We start from the raw sequence: 13,968 nt of genomic DNA, 5'->3' as shown, positions 1-13,968 counted from the left end.
TGTTTGAAAACAGAATTTCCTTTCTCTCCTGAGAGACACATGACTGATCATACGGGTATCATATGGGTATCAGCATGAAAGGGTCATTGGGGAGAGAATCGAGACCCGAAGTTCTCTTAGACAACCGAGGCATTTTTTCCGTGGACAACCCAATCAAGAACCAAATTGTTTGAGAACCAAGATGTTCGAGAACCAAGGTTTGATTGTATCCCCCATTTCACCAGTGAGGATGCATGAGTTACAAAGTAGCATCCAGGGTCACACACCTCACACTTGGAAGAACATGGAAGAACAAGGATTTGGATTCAACTGCATCTGGCAACAAACACCTGGGCCTTTTAGGCAGCATCACAGCCGTCATCTGTTCAGGACTCAGGCTGTGACTGTTTCCTCCAAGCCCACATCTGATCTGCCCCCCACCCTCCCACAGGGCAAGGATCTCCAGGTTTCCCCCATCCAGGTTTCTGGGCCTTCTGGGTGCTCTAGAATCTTCTTCTAGATTCTAGAGCCTCCCCAGCAGTCCTGCCTCCTCCTCTCTCTCCCAGGATCCAGCTGGGCAGCATTCTCAGGACCTGAAGATCAGGTTCAGAGTCTCCATTGTTCGCCAACTCCTTTCAGAGTGGATTCTGCTCCAGCCTGCTCCCCCTTCCCAAGCAGGCCCAGAACTTGCCTCCTGGACCTAAGACCTCCATAATCAGGAAGGCTTAGCTAGCCCCAGGAGTCCCAGGCCTGGGACTGCTGACAATTGGGTGTTCCCGGGGAACTTGGCTCTCAAACCTGTAGGCTTGTTCGGTCTCTCCACTTTCTCTGCTGTGTTTAGACCAGGGTCACCTATAGTGCGGGAGAGACATAGGGTGGTGCATAAGAAAGGGTGGAGTCTGTAGGGGAAGCTTGTTGACTCGCATACTTGGGGAGGAGTGACCTGCCTCCTTGCTGCCTCCGTGCCATCTCCTCTGACATGTAATAATAAGCATCTCAGAATATTGACGGGCTGATCATTGAACTCCCAATTTTGCCTCCGACCTGCTCCTTTCGCAGCCATCCCCATCTCTGTCAACAGTAACTCCATTCTTCCAGTTGCTCAGGCCAGGAACCTTGCGGGCATTTGGACTCATCCCGTTCTCCCCCAGCCCACATCAGGAAATCTGGTCTCTGCTTTGCAAATCTAGACAGAATCTGACAAGTTCTCACCACCTCCAGCAGCCTGGTCCACCATCATCTCTATGGGCGACAGCCTCTGAACTGGTCTCCACGCTGTGCCCCGAAACCCTGCAGTCTATGCCCCACCTACAGCTAGCCAGTGATCCTTCTAAAATGTCAATCAGCTCCCAACACTCATACCCTTTAAGCTGACATGGCTTCCCAGTGACTGAAGGTAAAAGCCAAGGAGTCCTCACCATGGCTTCCAAGGACCTTTGTGATCTGGTCCCTGACAAACTCTCTGATCTCATTATAACCACCGGTCTTTCGTGAAGTGTCACCCTAATATTTAAAATGGCAATCTTCTCTATCCCTGCTTGTTCTTCCTTCTGGATCCCCTTTCCTCCTTTATTTTTCTCCATAATAATGATCAAAATCTATCTATTTTACTTGTTAATTTTATCTTTTCCCTCCCACTGCTATGTAAGCTTCATTAGAGTTGGAGTTTTTGTCTGTTTTGCTCATTACTCGTGAACTCCTGGAGCTGGACCAAGTGTCTGGAGCTGGACCAAGGGCAGAGCTGTCCCTGAGGAAATATTTGCTTATTCCTCTCTGGTTTATGGCCAGTGGCTTAGAGAGGTGACCAAACAGCAATCTGGTATATGGATGCTGGAGGCTGTTTCAATGGCAGGCCTGCTTGGGTTCAAATCTTGGCTCTTCTAATGAGCAAAATACTTAAACTCTCTGTGCTTAGTTTTCTCATCTGCAAAGTAGGGACAATAATACTACCTGCTTCCATAGAGAGCCTGGGGGGAGGGCATTATAAGTGTAAAGCACTTAGTGCCTTGCACAGAGTAGGTGCAACATAAGCATTTGTTATGATCACATGCACAGGGAGTGAGGATTGATATGAGTACTTTCAATTTTCCCAAATCCTTCAGTGTGTTACCTTGCAGTTGCCTGTGCTAACGTTCATTTCCCATGTTCCTGCTCATTGACACAGATTGTATAATCGTCCCACAGCTTTATTTATCTCCAGTGGCCTGGCTCTTCATCTGTGTAAATTTAGACATTTCTTCTGTACTCTGTCCTCCAGTCATTTAGAAGTTGTTAAATAGTAATCACGCTGGGCCCCTTTCGCAATCTGTTCGGTGAGTGGGTTGGACTAGATCATCGTCACGGGCCTTGCTGGCTCTGACAGTCTCTTAGAATGGGAGGAGGGACAGGCCACACCCTGGCCCCGCCCCCAAGGATAATTCTCTCTGGCTGCCAAGGGGAAGGGTGACAGAGTCAGCTGGGCTCAGCTTCAAGGGGACCAGGTAGGAGACCTGTTTCTTGGGTAAGAGTGGCAATGGGATTCCTGGGCTGGACTGGCAGTCAGAAGTAACTGGAGTAGGAAGACATGGGGAGCGGGGTAAGAGGTGAGGGGAAGTCACTTAATGAAAAGATGCTCTCTTCACAGGGACACAGCTACTGTGATGAACTAGGAGACAAGTAGGGTCTGGGCATCTTCTCACATTGGAGAGTGCTGGTAGGCCTCTACCCTCTTCAGCTAGCCAAGCTCTGAAAGACAGAGTCAGCCGCAGAACGAGAACAACCCAAACTACTGCCTGCTACCCACCACTCCCCTGGCTGGACCAAGGGAGCTCAGGTAGGGGCCTGGCTGGCCTGGGTTGCATCCAACTTTACTCCTCTCAGTTCAGCTTCCACTATTGCTTCACCCATCGTCCTCCCTGTTCTCTGTTTTGTTTTGTTTTGTTTTATTTTTGCCTCAGGTCATGGCTAGGGGGTGGGGGGTGGAGGCAGGGAAATCCAGTGCCCTCAGCTGTGCCTTTTTCAACTCTAGGGGGATCATGGCCAGTACAGAATCCTTGCTGCTCACAACCCCAGGCCCTAGCTCAGACCCTGGCAACAGTGAGGTGGAGCTGAACTGCCGGTTTGATGAGCAGTTCAAGTTCATCCTGCTGCCTGTGAGCTACGCAGTTGTCTTTGTGCTGGGTCTAGGCCTCAATGCCCCGACCCTCTGGCTGTTTGTCTTTCACCTCCGACCCTGGGATGCGACAGCCACCTACATGTTCCACTTGGCCTTGTCAGACACTTTGTATGTGCTGTCGCTGCCTACCCTCATCTACTATTATGCAGCCCGCAACCACTGGCCCTTCAGCACTGAGCTCTGCAAGTTCGTCCGCTTCCTCTTCTACTGGAACCTCTACTGCAGCGTCCTTTTCCTCACCTGCATCAGTGTGCACCGCTACCTGGGCATCTGCCACCCACTGCGGGCCCTGCGCTGGGGCCGCCCGCGCCTTGCCAGCCTTCTCTGCCTGGCTGTTTGGTTGGTTGTTGCCAGTTGCCTTGTGCCCAACCTGTTCTTTGTCACAACCAGCGTCAACGGAGACACAATCCTGTGCCATGACACTACTCGGCCTGAGCATTTTCACCACTATGTCCACTTCAGCTCAGTAATCATGGGGCTGCTCTTCGGCGTGCCCTGCCTGGTCACTCTTGTCTGCTATGGGCTCATGGCCCGGCGCCTGTATCGGCCTTTGCCAGGGGCTGCCCAGTCGTCTTCTCGTCTGCGTACTCTCCGCACCATTGCGGTGGTGCTGACTGTCTTTGCTGTCTGCTTCGTGCCTTTCCACATCACCCGCACCATTTATTACATGGCGAGGCTGCTGGAAGCTGATTGCCGGGTGCTGAACATTGTCAACGTGGCCTATAAAGTGACCCGGCCTCTGGCCAGTGCCAATAGCTGCCTGGATCCTGTGCTCTACCTGCTCACTGGGGACAAGTATCGAAGGCAGCTCGGGAAGCTCTGCAGTGGTGGCACCCCCCAGCCCCCCAAGGCTTCCTCCTCCCTGGCGTTGGTGTCCCTGCGTGAGGATAGCAGCTGCAGGTGGACAGCCGCCCCCCGGGACAGTGGCTGCCCTACCCCTAGGGAAGATAGACTGTAACACTGGAAGCCTGGAAGGGGGAAAAAAGGGGGTGAGTGCAGGGCAGAGGTGAGGGACCCTAATGGTCACACCTGATAGAGCTGCTTCCTCCTCTTTCCAGGCTCTGGTGAGAGACCCTCCCCTGGAGGGTTAGGGGCAGCCAAGAAAATCACGAGTTACCCCATCTTTCATAAATCGTTCAGATGCCTCTACTTTTTTAGCCAAAGGCAGTAGGTAGCACCCACTCTTTCTCCTCTACTTCTTTTTTTTTATTTCTGCCCCATTCCTGGGACCATTGGTCCTATTTCTCAATCCTATGAGACTTCCTGGAAAACTTCCCCAGGCCTCCTTCCCCCTCCTTTCCCCCCACATCCTTGTAGAACATGTGTTCTCCAGCCAGGCCAGAGCATTTGCCTGGAGCAGTGGAGAAGCTGGAGTAATGTCAGGACTGGCCTCACTCATCTGATGGAGACAACCAGAATCAGGAGGCAGTAGAACTGGCATGTCAGAGATGCCAAGGATGGGACATATGTGACACCCACACCCACTTCCTGGTTTCCCCCTTGAAGACAGGATAGCCTGGCCTACTGATGTGCTGAAATAGGGTACAATCCCAGAAAGCCCGCATGCCAGGGCCCCCACATGCAGCTGGAAGCATGGCTCTGTTGACCTGGTGTGTAGCCACTACTTAGAGAAGGAGCCCTGAGTCTCACCATGGGTTGGGGACTCTGAAGAGCCTCGGGGACAGGGTATAAGCTGATAAGGACCTTTGGAACAGGAATGAGACTGCCCCTCCTTTATGATGTTTGCTCAGAGCATATTTAACAGTTCTGCTGTATGTAATGAAAGGAAAGTGGATGGTTCAGAATGAAAGGGAGGAGCTCTCACAGCTGTAAGTTCCAGCATCAAGGGGTAGAGCAGGTTTGTACAGAGGTTGCGGGTGGTGACGGGGATCAATGCCAGAGCTGGCTCTTCACTGGTCTCTTCCCTTTCTCTAGCTCCTGCCCTACATAAAGAATAAATCTGTCACTGGCTCTTTCAGATCACGCTTTAGGGTGTTGAGGCCAGAGCAGGGCACTGGGACTAGGATAGGTCCCCTCGGTTTCCCGCCTCGAGTCACCCACCCCTCCCAGATCCATCTTAATTCTTACAGGCTTATGAATATGGGGTGTGGTGTGGAACTTGGGGCACTAACTCGCAAGCCTTGGGAAGTAAGAGTTTCTGGGCAGGCCTTTGCAAGAAGGGTGGGCTCATACTTCTAGGCACCCCCTTTCTGAAATCACCTTCCAACCTGTTGGCCTCTGGAGTCTTCAGCCTTCCATTGGTTTTACCCTACCCTTGCTGACCTGTCTCTGATCTCTTAGTTGTCTATTAGCTCACTAGGTCTTACTAAGTCTCTTTAGAGAGTAAGGTTGGGACCAGTCTGCAGGGAGGAAAAATGAGTTCCATGTCCCTGAGTCCCCCTTTGGATTCTTTTAGTGCACCCTCTTCCCCCCTAGATATCCAGGACCTGCTTGCTTCCCAGGACCCCTTCCTTTTGGAGTAAATGAACTGGCCTTCTTACTAGCCTCCCAGTCTCATGGCCACTGCCTAAACAGTTACACACCCTGCTCCTCATCTGCAAATTGCTCTTTTATTCCTATGACCGCAGCCTCCTTGCCCATCATCTCCCCTACCTACAAGCCCCACCTGGGAAAGCTGCTCTCTCCCTCACGACTGACCCAGCCTCCCATATGCTTAAATGAGACTAACTGCCCAGACTTTGTGGTCTGCTACTTTACAGCTGCCTTCGCTCTCACTCTAATTTTAGTTAAATACCTTGATTTTCCCCTTGAGCCCATCTTTTCCACTCTCTAGACTGGAGGGGACTGCAGATGAAGCCAGAAGACAAGGATGACTTGACTCACTGAAATTTCTTATCTTGGGATTTCATCTAAACCCCCATCCCTCTTAGCCTGCTGAATTCCTAGTGAACATTCCAGAGTGACTGCCCCAATTTCATCTTACCTCATGATCTCAAGATTTACCCCATCTACCCTGGCTGGTATGGCTCAGTGGATTGAGTGCTGGCCTGAGAACCGAAAAGTCACCAGTTCAATTCCCAGTCAGGGCACACGCCTGGGTTGTGAGTTAGGTCTCCAGTGGGGGGTGTGCAAGAGGCAACCAATCAATGTATGTCTCGCACATTGATGTTTCTCATTTTCTCCCTCCCTTCTTCTCTCTCTAAAATTACTAAAATCTTTTTTAAAAAATGATTTACCTCACCTCCTCCAAAACTAAGATCAAATACCTAAACTTCCTTCTGCTTCATTTACGCTAACTCCACTTCTATATCCATCTTGTCTTGCTCCCTTCTTTCCCTGCAGCCCCAGAAGAATACTCCTTCTTGTTTGCTCTTTTGTTTATCTTTCTTCATTCTTTTCAGTCTCTTATATAACTGATTTCACCTGCCTTCACACACACACAACCAAACAAATGAAAATAAAGCATTCCTACTGATACTTGGACCCTGATGACTCCTTTAGCTACCATTCTCTTCATCTCATTCATCCCACTGTCATTACTAGAAAGAACCCCATAACCCTTGTTTCCTCGCCACAAAGTCACTCCTTAACTCTTCTAATCTGGTTTCCTTCCTACACTTTTTTTTGTACCTAGAAGAATACAAATTATCTCATAAGCAGAACCTTCAGTGATCTTTTCTCTACTTTTATTACCTTTGACTTCCCAAGGATGTCCCTGTTGCATATCCTCTTTAAATTTTTTTAATAAAAGCAACACTAAAAAAGTTCCACTATGACAAATTAAAGGAAATTTGGGGAGAAAATAATCACCTACACTTTCAAACCCTAGACAATTACTTTCATTTTCTCATGTTCCAGGCTTCTTCTGTTTGTGTAATACATTCATATATAGTTTGTATGTGTAAACATCATGTACGTATATTTTTAAATTCTGCAAAACATGTTATCATAAATACTCTCTTTGTGCTACAATCTTTCATATTTATCATTTCAGTGGCTGCATAAAATTACATCCATGAGCAGATTATATTTTATTCGACTATTCCCTTACTATTGGGCAGTTAGGTGGCTCCCAATTTTTCTGCGCTTTGAATATCTTAATGCATGTGGCTTTTTTCCTCTTTGTAATTCTGTTCCTAGGAAAACTTCCCAGGAGTGGGATTACCAGATCAAAGAGCATGAATATTTTTATGGATCTTGGTCTTCAAGAGGACTACACAAATTTGCAATGCCACAATGACACATGAGTGTTCCAGTTCCCTTGTCGCTCTAGTATTGGACTTGATAAATCTTTTTGGATGGTTTAAACATTAATTGGTTAATTTTTGTCTTTGGTTACTCACGAGATTGAACACTTTCCCATAGGTTTACCATTTGCACTTCCTCTCATGTTAACTGTCTGTTCATATCCTTCTTTAACTGGCATTTTCGTGGTATTCTTATATACTTAAATATGTTCTTTAACATATTTATTAACCCAATATAAATGTTTCTTCCATTTATTGTAGTATTTTTAATTTTAGTTTCTCCTTTTATCCCCCTGTTTTAATTTCTCTCCTCTGACTTTTCTCTCTCTCATTACCTCCTCTCTCTTTGCTGGGTTCTCTCTATCATTTACTCCCTAAACTAAACAGAATTACAAGTTCTGTCATAGAGCATTTGGGAGTTATTTTTTTTTTTTTAGAATTTTTTCTTAATTTTTTTTTTAATTTTTATTGTTATTCAATTACAGTTGTATGCCTTTTCTCCCCATCCCTCCACCCCACCCCAGCTGAACCCACCTCCCTCCCCCACCTCCACCCTCCCCCTTGATTTTGTGCAGGTGTCCTTTATAGTAGTTCCTGCAATCCCCTCTTCCCACTGTCCCTACCCCACTCCCCCCTGGCTATTGTTAGATTGTTCTTAACTTCAATGTCTCTGGTTATACTTTGTTTGCTTTTTTCTTCTATTGATTATGTTCCAGTTAAAGGTGAGATCATATGGTATTTATCCCTCACTGCCTGGTTTATTTCACTTAGCATAATGCTCTCCAGTTCCATCCATGCTGTTGCAAAGGGTATAAGCTCATTTGGGAGTTATTTAATCCCCTCCCCCATCTGGCCCTTGATTTTTCTCTTGGAGAACATATATACATATGAGTACAATTCAGTTGACTCATAGTCTTTGAGAGTACCTTGGAAATCTTCTAGGGCCTGGGCACCCCCTCACTTTACAGAGGACAAAACAAGCCCAGAGATATGACTTGCCCATGACTTAGCAAACTAGTGGCAGAGCAGGAACTAAGGCTCAAGTCCCCTGAATCCCAGAGACCCTTCCATTACACCATGTTCTAGGCCTAACTTCCTCCCAAATCCACTTCTAAACCATCAATTGCCCACTGGACAGTTTCACTTGGATCTTTCACTGTTATTTCCAACATGAGGTGTGAAAAACTAAACTCCCTTATAGGGAACCTATTGGCGTGGAATGGCAAATGTAGCTCAGCTGTATGGGAAAGCCCATAAGCACATGGTGGCACGCAGGATGCCAAACCCACAGATCAGTTCTCCAGTGGGAAACCAGGCCTGCATTGTACCTAGGCTGCTTTGTAACTTGCTCTTGCTAAAACTCCCTCACCCTGAGTAGAAGCAGCGAATGCTTACTGCATATCTTTAAAGTAACTTCCTGAAGTCTGTGCTAATTCCCCCAAGGATTGAAGTGTAACCAGTCCAATTACTCTTACCATTCCCTTGCATCTGCAACATTTTTTCCTTGTTAATCTGTAAGAAGTAATCAATAACATCCTTTCCGTTGCTATCCATAAAAAGTAATTACCTAAAGCAAACCTAAGCATAATGAATGAAAACCCTCTTTGATGTATGCTATTAGAAAGCCAACAAAAGCCTATCAAGGCAAGGGTCGGGAGCTCTCCTCTTGAGAGAGTGGCTGTGCTGTCCTTTTTCTTCCACAGGACTTCGGTAGTCCGTGTGAATTTGTCTTGTCTCATCCACAACGCCACAGACACTGCTGGCCAGTGTCCGTATCACTCCCTGAACAAGTTTCCCTACCTGTCTTATTTATGTTCATAGCATCTTCTTTCCTCAAGTCACCTAGGCTTGCAAACTCTCAGGCAACTTGAACTCTTCTCCCTCCATGTTCCATGAGATTCTGATATTTCTTTCTTCATCATATCAATTACAATTGGCCCTCCTTTATGATCCCACTGTTACCATTCTAATACCGGCTCTTGTCACTTTATCCTTGACTGACTGTCCCAGTCTCCTAACTGGTCTTCCTGACCTCCAGTCTCTCCTCACAGGAATACATTCTATCCAACGCATATTGCCAAATTCATTGGCCCAAATACTGCTTTCACATTTTCTCTGTATTACTCAAAATTCTTTCATGGGTCCCCCATGTCTATAAGACAAGTTGAAATTCTTCAGTTAGATATTCAAGAGGGCATTTCCAGTCTTATTTTCCATTCTTCCCTAATACAAATCTTTGTTTTCAGCTCATTTCATCTCCTCATTCATTCTCCAAAGAAGACTTGTGATTTCTCACCTTTCTACCTTTATTCTTCCCCCCACCCCTCAACTAGAATGCCTTCCCTTTCTTCTCCCACTGTCTTTTTCCTACCTTGTTTCCAAGGCCAGGCTTAAGTCCCACTTCCTCTTTGAGTCCATCTCTGTAGTCTCTCATCCAGCGAACTTTCTGTCACTTCTACAGTTATTGCTATCTACATCAGTCATTTGGAACCTTTATTGTCTTTTGCTATTACTTATACTAATATCTTGAATTGCTATTTACTGTATTTTGCCATGTATAATGCGCACTTTTTTGCCCAAATTCTTTAGAGAAAAATAAGGGTGCGCATTATACATGGGTAGTACCCAAAATACCTTGTATCTATTCTTGTGTTTTGTAATTATTTGTAACATAAAATTTCTTGTACCATAATATGTTCAAAAATAAATGCTAAAATTCCTTTATAATATAAAAAACAAGTATTTAAATATAAATAAATTAAAAATTAAAATGAAAGATTTTTTCCTGAAAGTTTTGGGCAAAAAACATGGGTGCACATTGTACACAGGAGTGCATTATACATGGCAAGATATGGTAACTCTTTGTGTATGTTTGTTTGAGTTCCCACCTGTAAACCCCTTGAGTTACTGTGGTAGAAAGGAAAGAGCACAGGACTGCAAGTTGGAAGACCCAGGTTTGAGCCTTGGTTATAAAGTGGGGCTCAGTTGTGCAAATCTCTCAGACTTTCTGAGCCACAGTTTGATCATCTGTAAAACGAGGACCATAATTTCAGCTTTAAATACTTCAGATTGTGGTGAGGCTCTGCAAATCTAGAGATCTAAGCAAATATAAATACTTATTATTTTATCATCTAATTTGCTTAATAAATATTTGCTGAATGATTACATGTCAGTAATTCAGTTTAATGTTTCTTCTCCTGGGTGTGTTCCCACCTTAAGAGGCTACAGGAACTCCAAGATCTGGGGCACTTTAGGAATAGTGGAGATAGGGAAGGCATTGGAAAGATATTTTGAAGGAAAATAGGCCTGCTCAGGAGCTCTCACATCTCACTACACTGGCTGCTCACTACTCGGCCCACCTGTAAGGCTAACCTGGAAGTGAAGAGAAGGACAAGGTGGTACATCTGAGCTTTCACTTCCCCCACATTTTCTACTTCTTCACCTTGCAGTTCCCAACTAGCTAGGCTAAATGCTTTACCTGGGCCTCTGTTCTCCTTCATTGATGGGATGAAAGCCAGCACTTTGGTGAAGGAGGTGATGAGGAGCAGAAAGAACAAGCAATTGTCAGATAACCAGACTTGGCTTTGAATCCTTGATCTGCTTCTGACTAGCTGTGTGATCTCAGAAAACTTTCTTAATCTCTCTGGGATTCTGTTTTCTCTTTGGTAAACTGGGGACAGCAATAACTCTTTGGCAGGGCTGCTGTAAAGTGTCACTAGAGTAACAAATGAAGAAACATCATTTATTGTCCTTGTGTGTGGGAAGCCCTTTTGGACAGTTCTCAAGCTTAGTGTAGCCAGACAAGGAACTAGAACTCTAAATTTGGATTTGGTGCTGCTTAGAAGTGATAGTTAAGATCATGACAGAGAATGGAACTTGAGTGTGAGAAGCAGAAGACTAAGAACAGTTCACTTCAAGATGACCATAGTGATGGCTAGGGAGGAAACAAGTTGAGACTCTAGTATTGTATCAAGGAAGAAGAGAGTGTCAAAAAGGCCTTACACAAGTTATTTTTTAAAATTCCTTTGAACAACAACAACAAAAAGATTAAGGAAGCAAGCAGTAGTGTCAAATCCCTAAGAGAAAGTAGGGAGGGTAAGACACTCAAAAAGATAATGAAAAACACTTGATTTCCTGCCAACCTGGATCTATGCATACAAGAGATATTAGCCAACGACATTAACTAAAGAGGCCAATCTCAAAAAGCTTTTTATAATCAAGATCTGTTCACATGTGTTTATACTCATCTTTCCCTTTGAGTTCCCATGCCCCTCTACCTCTTTCCATAGATTTCAGAATAACCCACTGAGTGGGTTATGTGCTGAAACCTACAGAGCTGATATTTCCAGTATGAATGAAGATGTGGCTCATCACCAAAAGGAAATGCAGAAATAGTTGAGTGCAACCAAGTGAGTCTGTATCTGAAGGCACCTTGGTGTATGTTTGATTGCCAGAGCTTATGTATTTAGGTCACAGAGTGGGAAGAAGGCAAATTATCCCTCCTTGAGTCAAACTAAATTATTAAAACATGGGAACTCTCTAAAAGAAGGAGAGAGATGAAAACTTTCTTGGGGCTGGCTGGTTATTACTGTAAATTTTGTACCACCACTTGAGGCTCTAGTCACACTCTTAGATCTACTGCTGGAAAGAATAAACCAGATGTACTTGGAAAACTCAAGAGTAAAATCAACTCATGTCCTCTCAGGCGACATGCTGCTGGCACCTGCTCATTTTGTGTATTTCTCATTGATATTTAATTTACTGCTCAGTGTAAGCCTCATTCTCTTCACTACCAATAATCCTTTATGTCCAATGTGAATAAAACATTTATTTTTACCCACTCAGACTTGCTGGATTCTTTTCCAGAGGGTAGCCATTGCTCCGGTTCTTTAAGGATTTTAGCTAGTTTGATTTTACAAGGTTTTGTCTTTATTCATTTCTCTAATGCAGTTTCCCAAAGCACATGTTCAAGGATAGTAATAGGTGTTACTAAGTTTTTAAAAGGTTGGGTTACACAATGTTAAGAATTTCTTTACTACTGGATTTATCCAGAGCCTTTAACATCATAATGTCCATGGTGAATTTCTAAGCAGATGGGGTTCTATGTGATATCTACCAAACTTACTGACATATACTAACCCTAACCCTAACCCCACCCAGTAGACTTCTGCTTAAATCACATTGGCCAGAGTGAAATCATGTGGCCAACCTGAGCTATGTGTATGGGCAGTTGGGTTTATTGATGCTCAAAACCAAGTTGGGGTTCTCTGGGTAGGGAAGACTGGGATGATGGGTAAACATAACATAAAGACCACCATAAAGAAAATTAGAGAGTCACTGTTTGTACGTTGGTGTACACCCTTCCAGATCCTTTCTTACAAACAGATGCAAGGGACATAGGACACCCATTTTGGCCAAATGCTGAATGGCCAAGAATTAAAGTTAATATTCAACTGAAACTCAGGACAAAGTTAAATATTATTATCCATTTTAGCATGAATCCCTGGGATATCAGAGTAAATCTAAAGTTTTATATAAAAAAATTACTTTATTGCAACTTAAAATCTTCAGTAGTCATTTTTTAAAAATTTGACCTAACAGTGCAGCAATTATAACATTATAACATCTCCGCACTGTGAGCTGCTTGGTTGTTGCTGTGCTGTCTAGTTTGCACATTTGGCATATTAAAAAATGTTCACTTTCAGTCCTGGCTGGTATGGTTCAGTGGATTGAGTGCTGGCCTGCTAACCAAAGGGCTGCTGGTTCAATTCCCAGTCAGGGCACATGCCTGGGTTGCAGGCCAGGTGCCCAGTAGGGGGTGCACGAGAGGCAATCACAGACTGATGCTTCTCTGCCTCTCTTTCTCCCTCCCTGCCCCTCTGTCTACAAATAAATAAATAAAATCTTTTTTAAAATTTTCACTTTCAGCTGAGGTCACTGGAAAAGAATGAGTCACTGTCTAAATGGAATTAGGTAACTAAAATTTAAATATAGTTCCTAAAACTTATTCTAATGTTGTTAGTATTAGTATATTAAACAGTTCTATAAAGATTAGAATTAAGATATAATTTAATCTTTTTTTTTTAGACAGAGGGGAAGGGAGGGAGAAAGAGAGGGAGAGAAACATCGACGTGTGAGAGATACATTCATCATTTGCATCTTGCATGCCTTCAACTGGGGACCCAGCCTGCAACACAGCATGTGCCCTGACTGGGAATTGAACCGGCAACCTTTTGGTTCACAGTCTGGCACTCAACCACTGAGCCACACCAGCCAGGGCTAATTTAATCTTTATGGTTAAAGTTTTCATAAGCATTTGTTGTTTCAAAGAGGATACAACATTGTTTCTGACGTTATCTAGATAACACATTCTTCCTTAATGTTCATATTAATTATCAATCTACTTTTCTATTTAGTTAATTACTTGAAATGTTTTAATTGTTTTGTACACAAAATAACAGCTTTTATAACTATCATTAATTATTAACTTTAATAATTATATATAATTCTCTCTATATAAATATGCATATATATACATACATATAGGTACTTTGGTAGAATTGCAACATATAAAGCACAGAAGTTTTCAACTCCAAATTATATTTAGAATGCTTATCTATATTTGAA

The 13,968-nt window shown here is 44.2% G+C and overlaps 1 protein-coding gene across 3 annotated transcripts; it reads left to right on the top strand.

Moving 5' to 3' along the window:
* The first annotated feature begins 2,419 nt into the window (after positions 1-2,419).
* On the top strand, positions 2,420-7,857 carry P2RY4 (pyrimidinergic receptor P2Y4). Of its 3 annotated transcripts, none has more exons than XM_045191254.2 (3): positions 2,420-2,459; positions 2,603-2,791; positions 2,987-7,857. In XM_045191254.2, exon 3 carries the CDS (start codon positions 2,994-2,996, stop codon positions 4,089-4,091), a length of 1,098 nt encoding a protein of 365 aa, XP_045047189.2. In that variant the 5' UTR covers positions 2,420-2,459; positions 2,603-2,791; positions 2,987-2,993; the 3' UTR covers positions 4,092-7,857. The 3 variants fall into 3 exon arrangements, with proteins under 3 accessions (XP_045047189.2, XP_045047190.2, XP_053773160.1); XM_045191255.2 differs by having other exon boundaries at positions 2,440-2,479; XM_053917185.1 differs by lacking the exon at positions 2,420-2,459 and having other exon boundaries at positions 2,498-2,791.
* Positions 7,858-13,968: the final 6,111 nt, after the last annotated feature.

This window comes from Desmodus rotundus, chromosome X (assembly GCF_022682495.2).
Source record: "Desmodus rotundus isolate HL8 chromosome X, HLdesRot8A.1, whole genome shotgun sequence".
NCBI lineage: Eukaryota > Metazoa > Chordata > Mammalia > Chiroptera > Phyllostomidae > Desmodus > Desmodus rotundus.
This window is presented reverse-complemented; position numbering and strand designations above follow the sequence as displayed.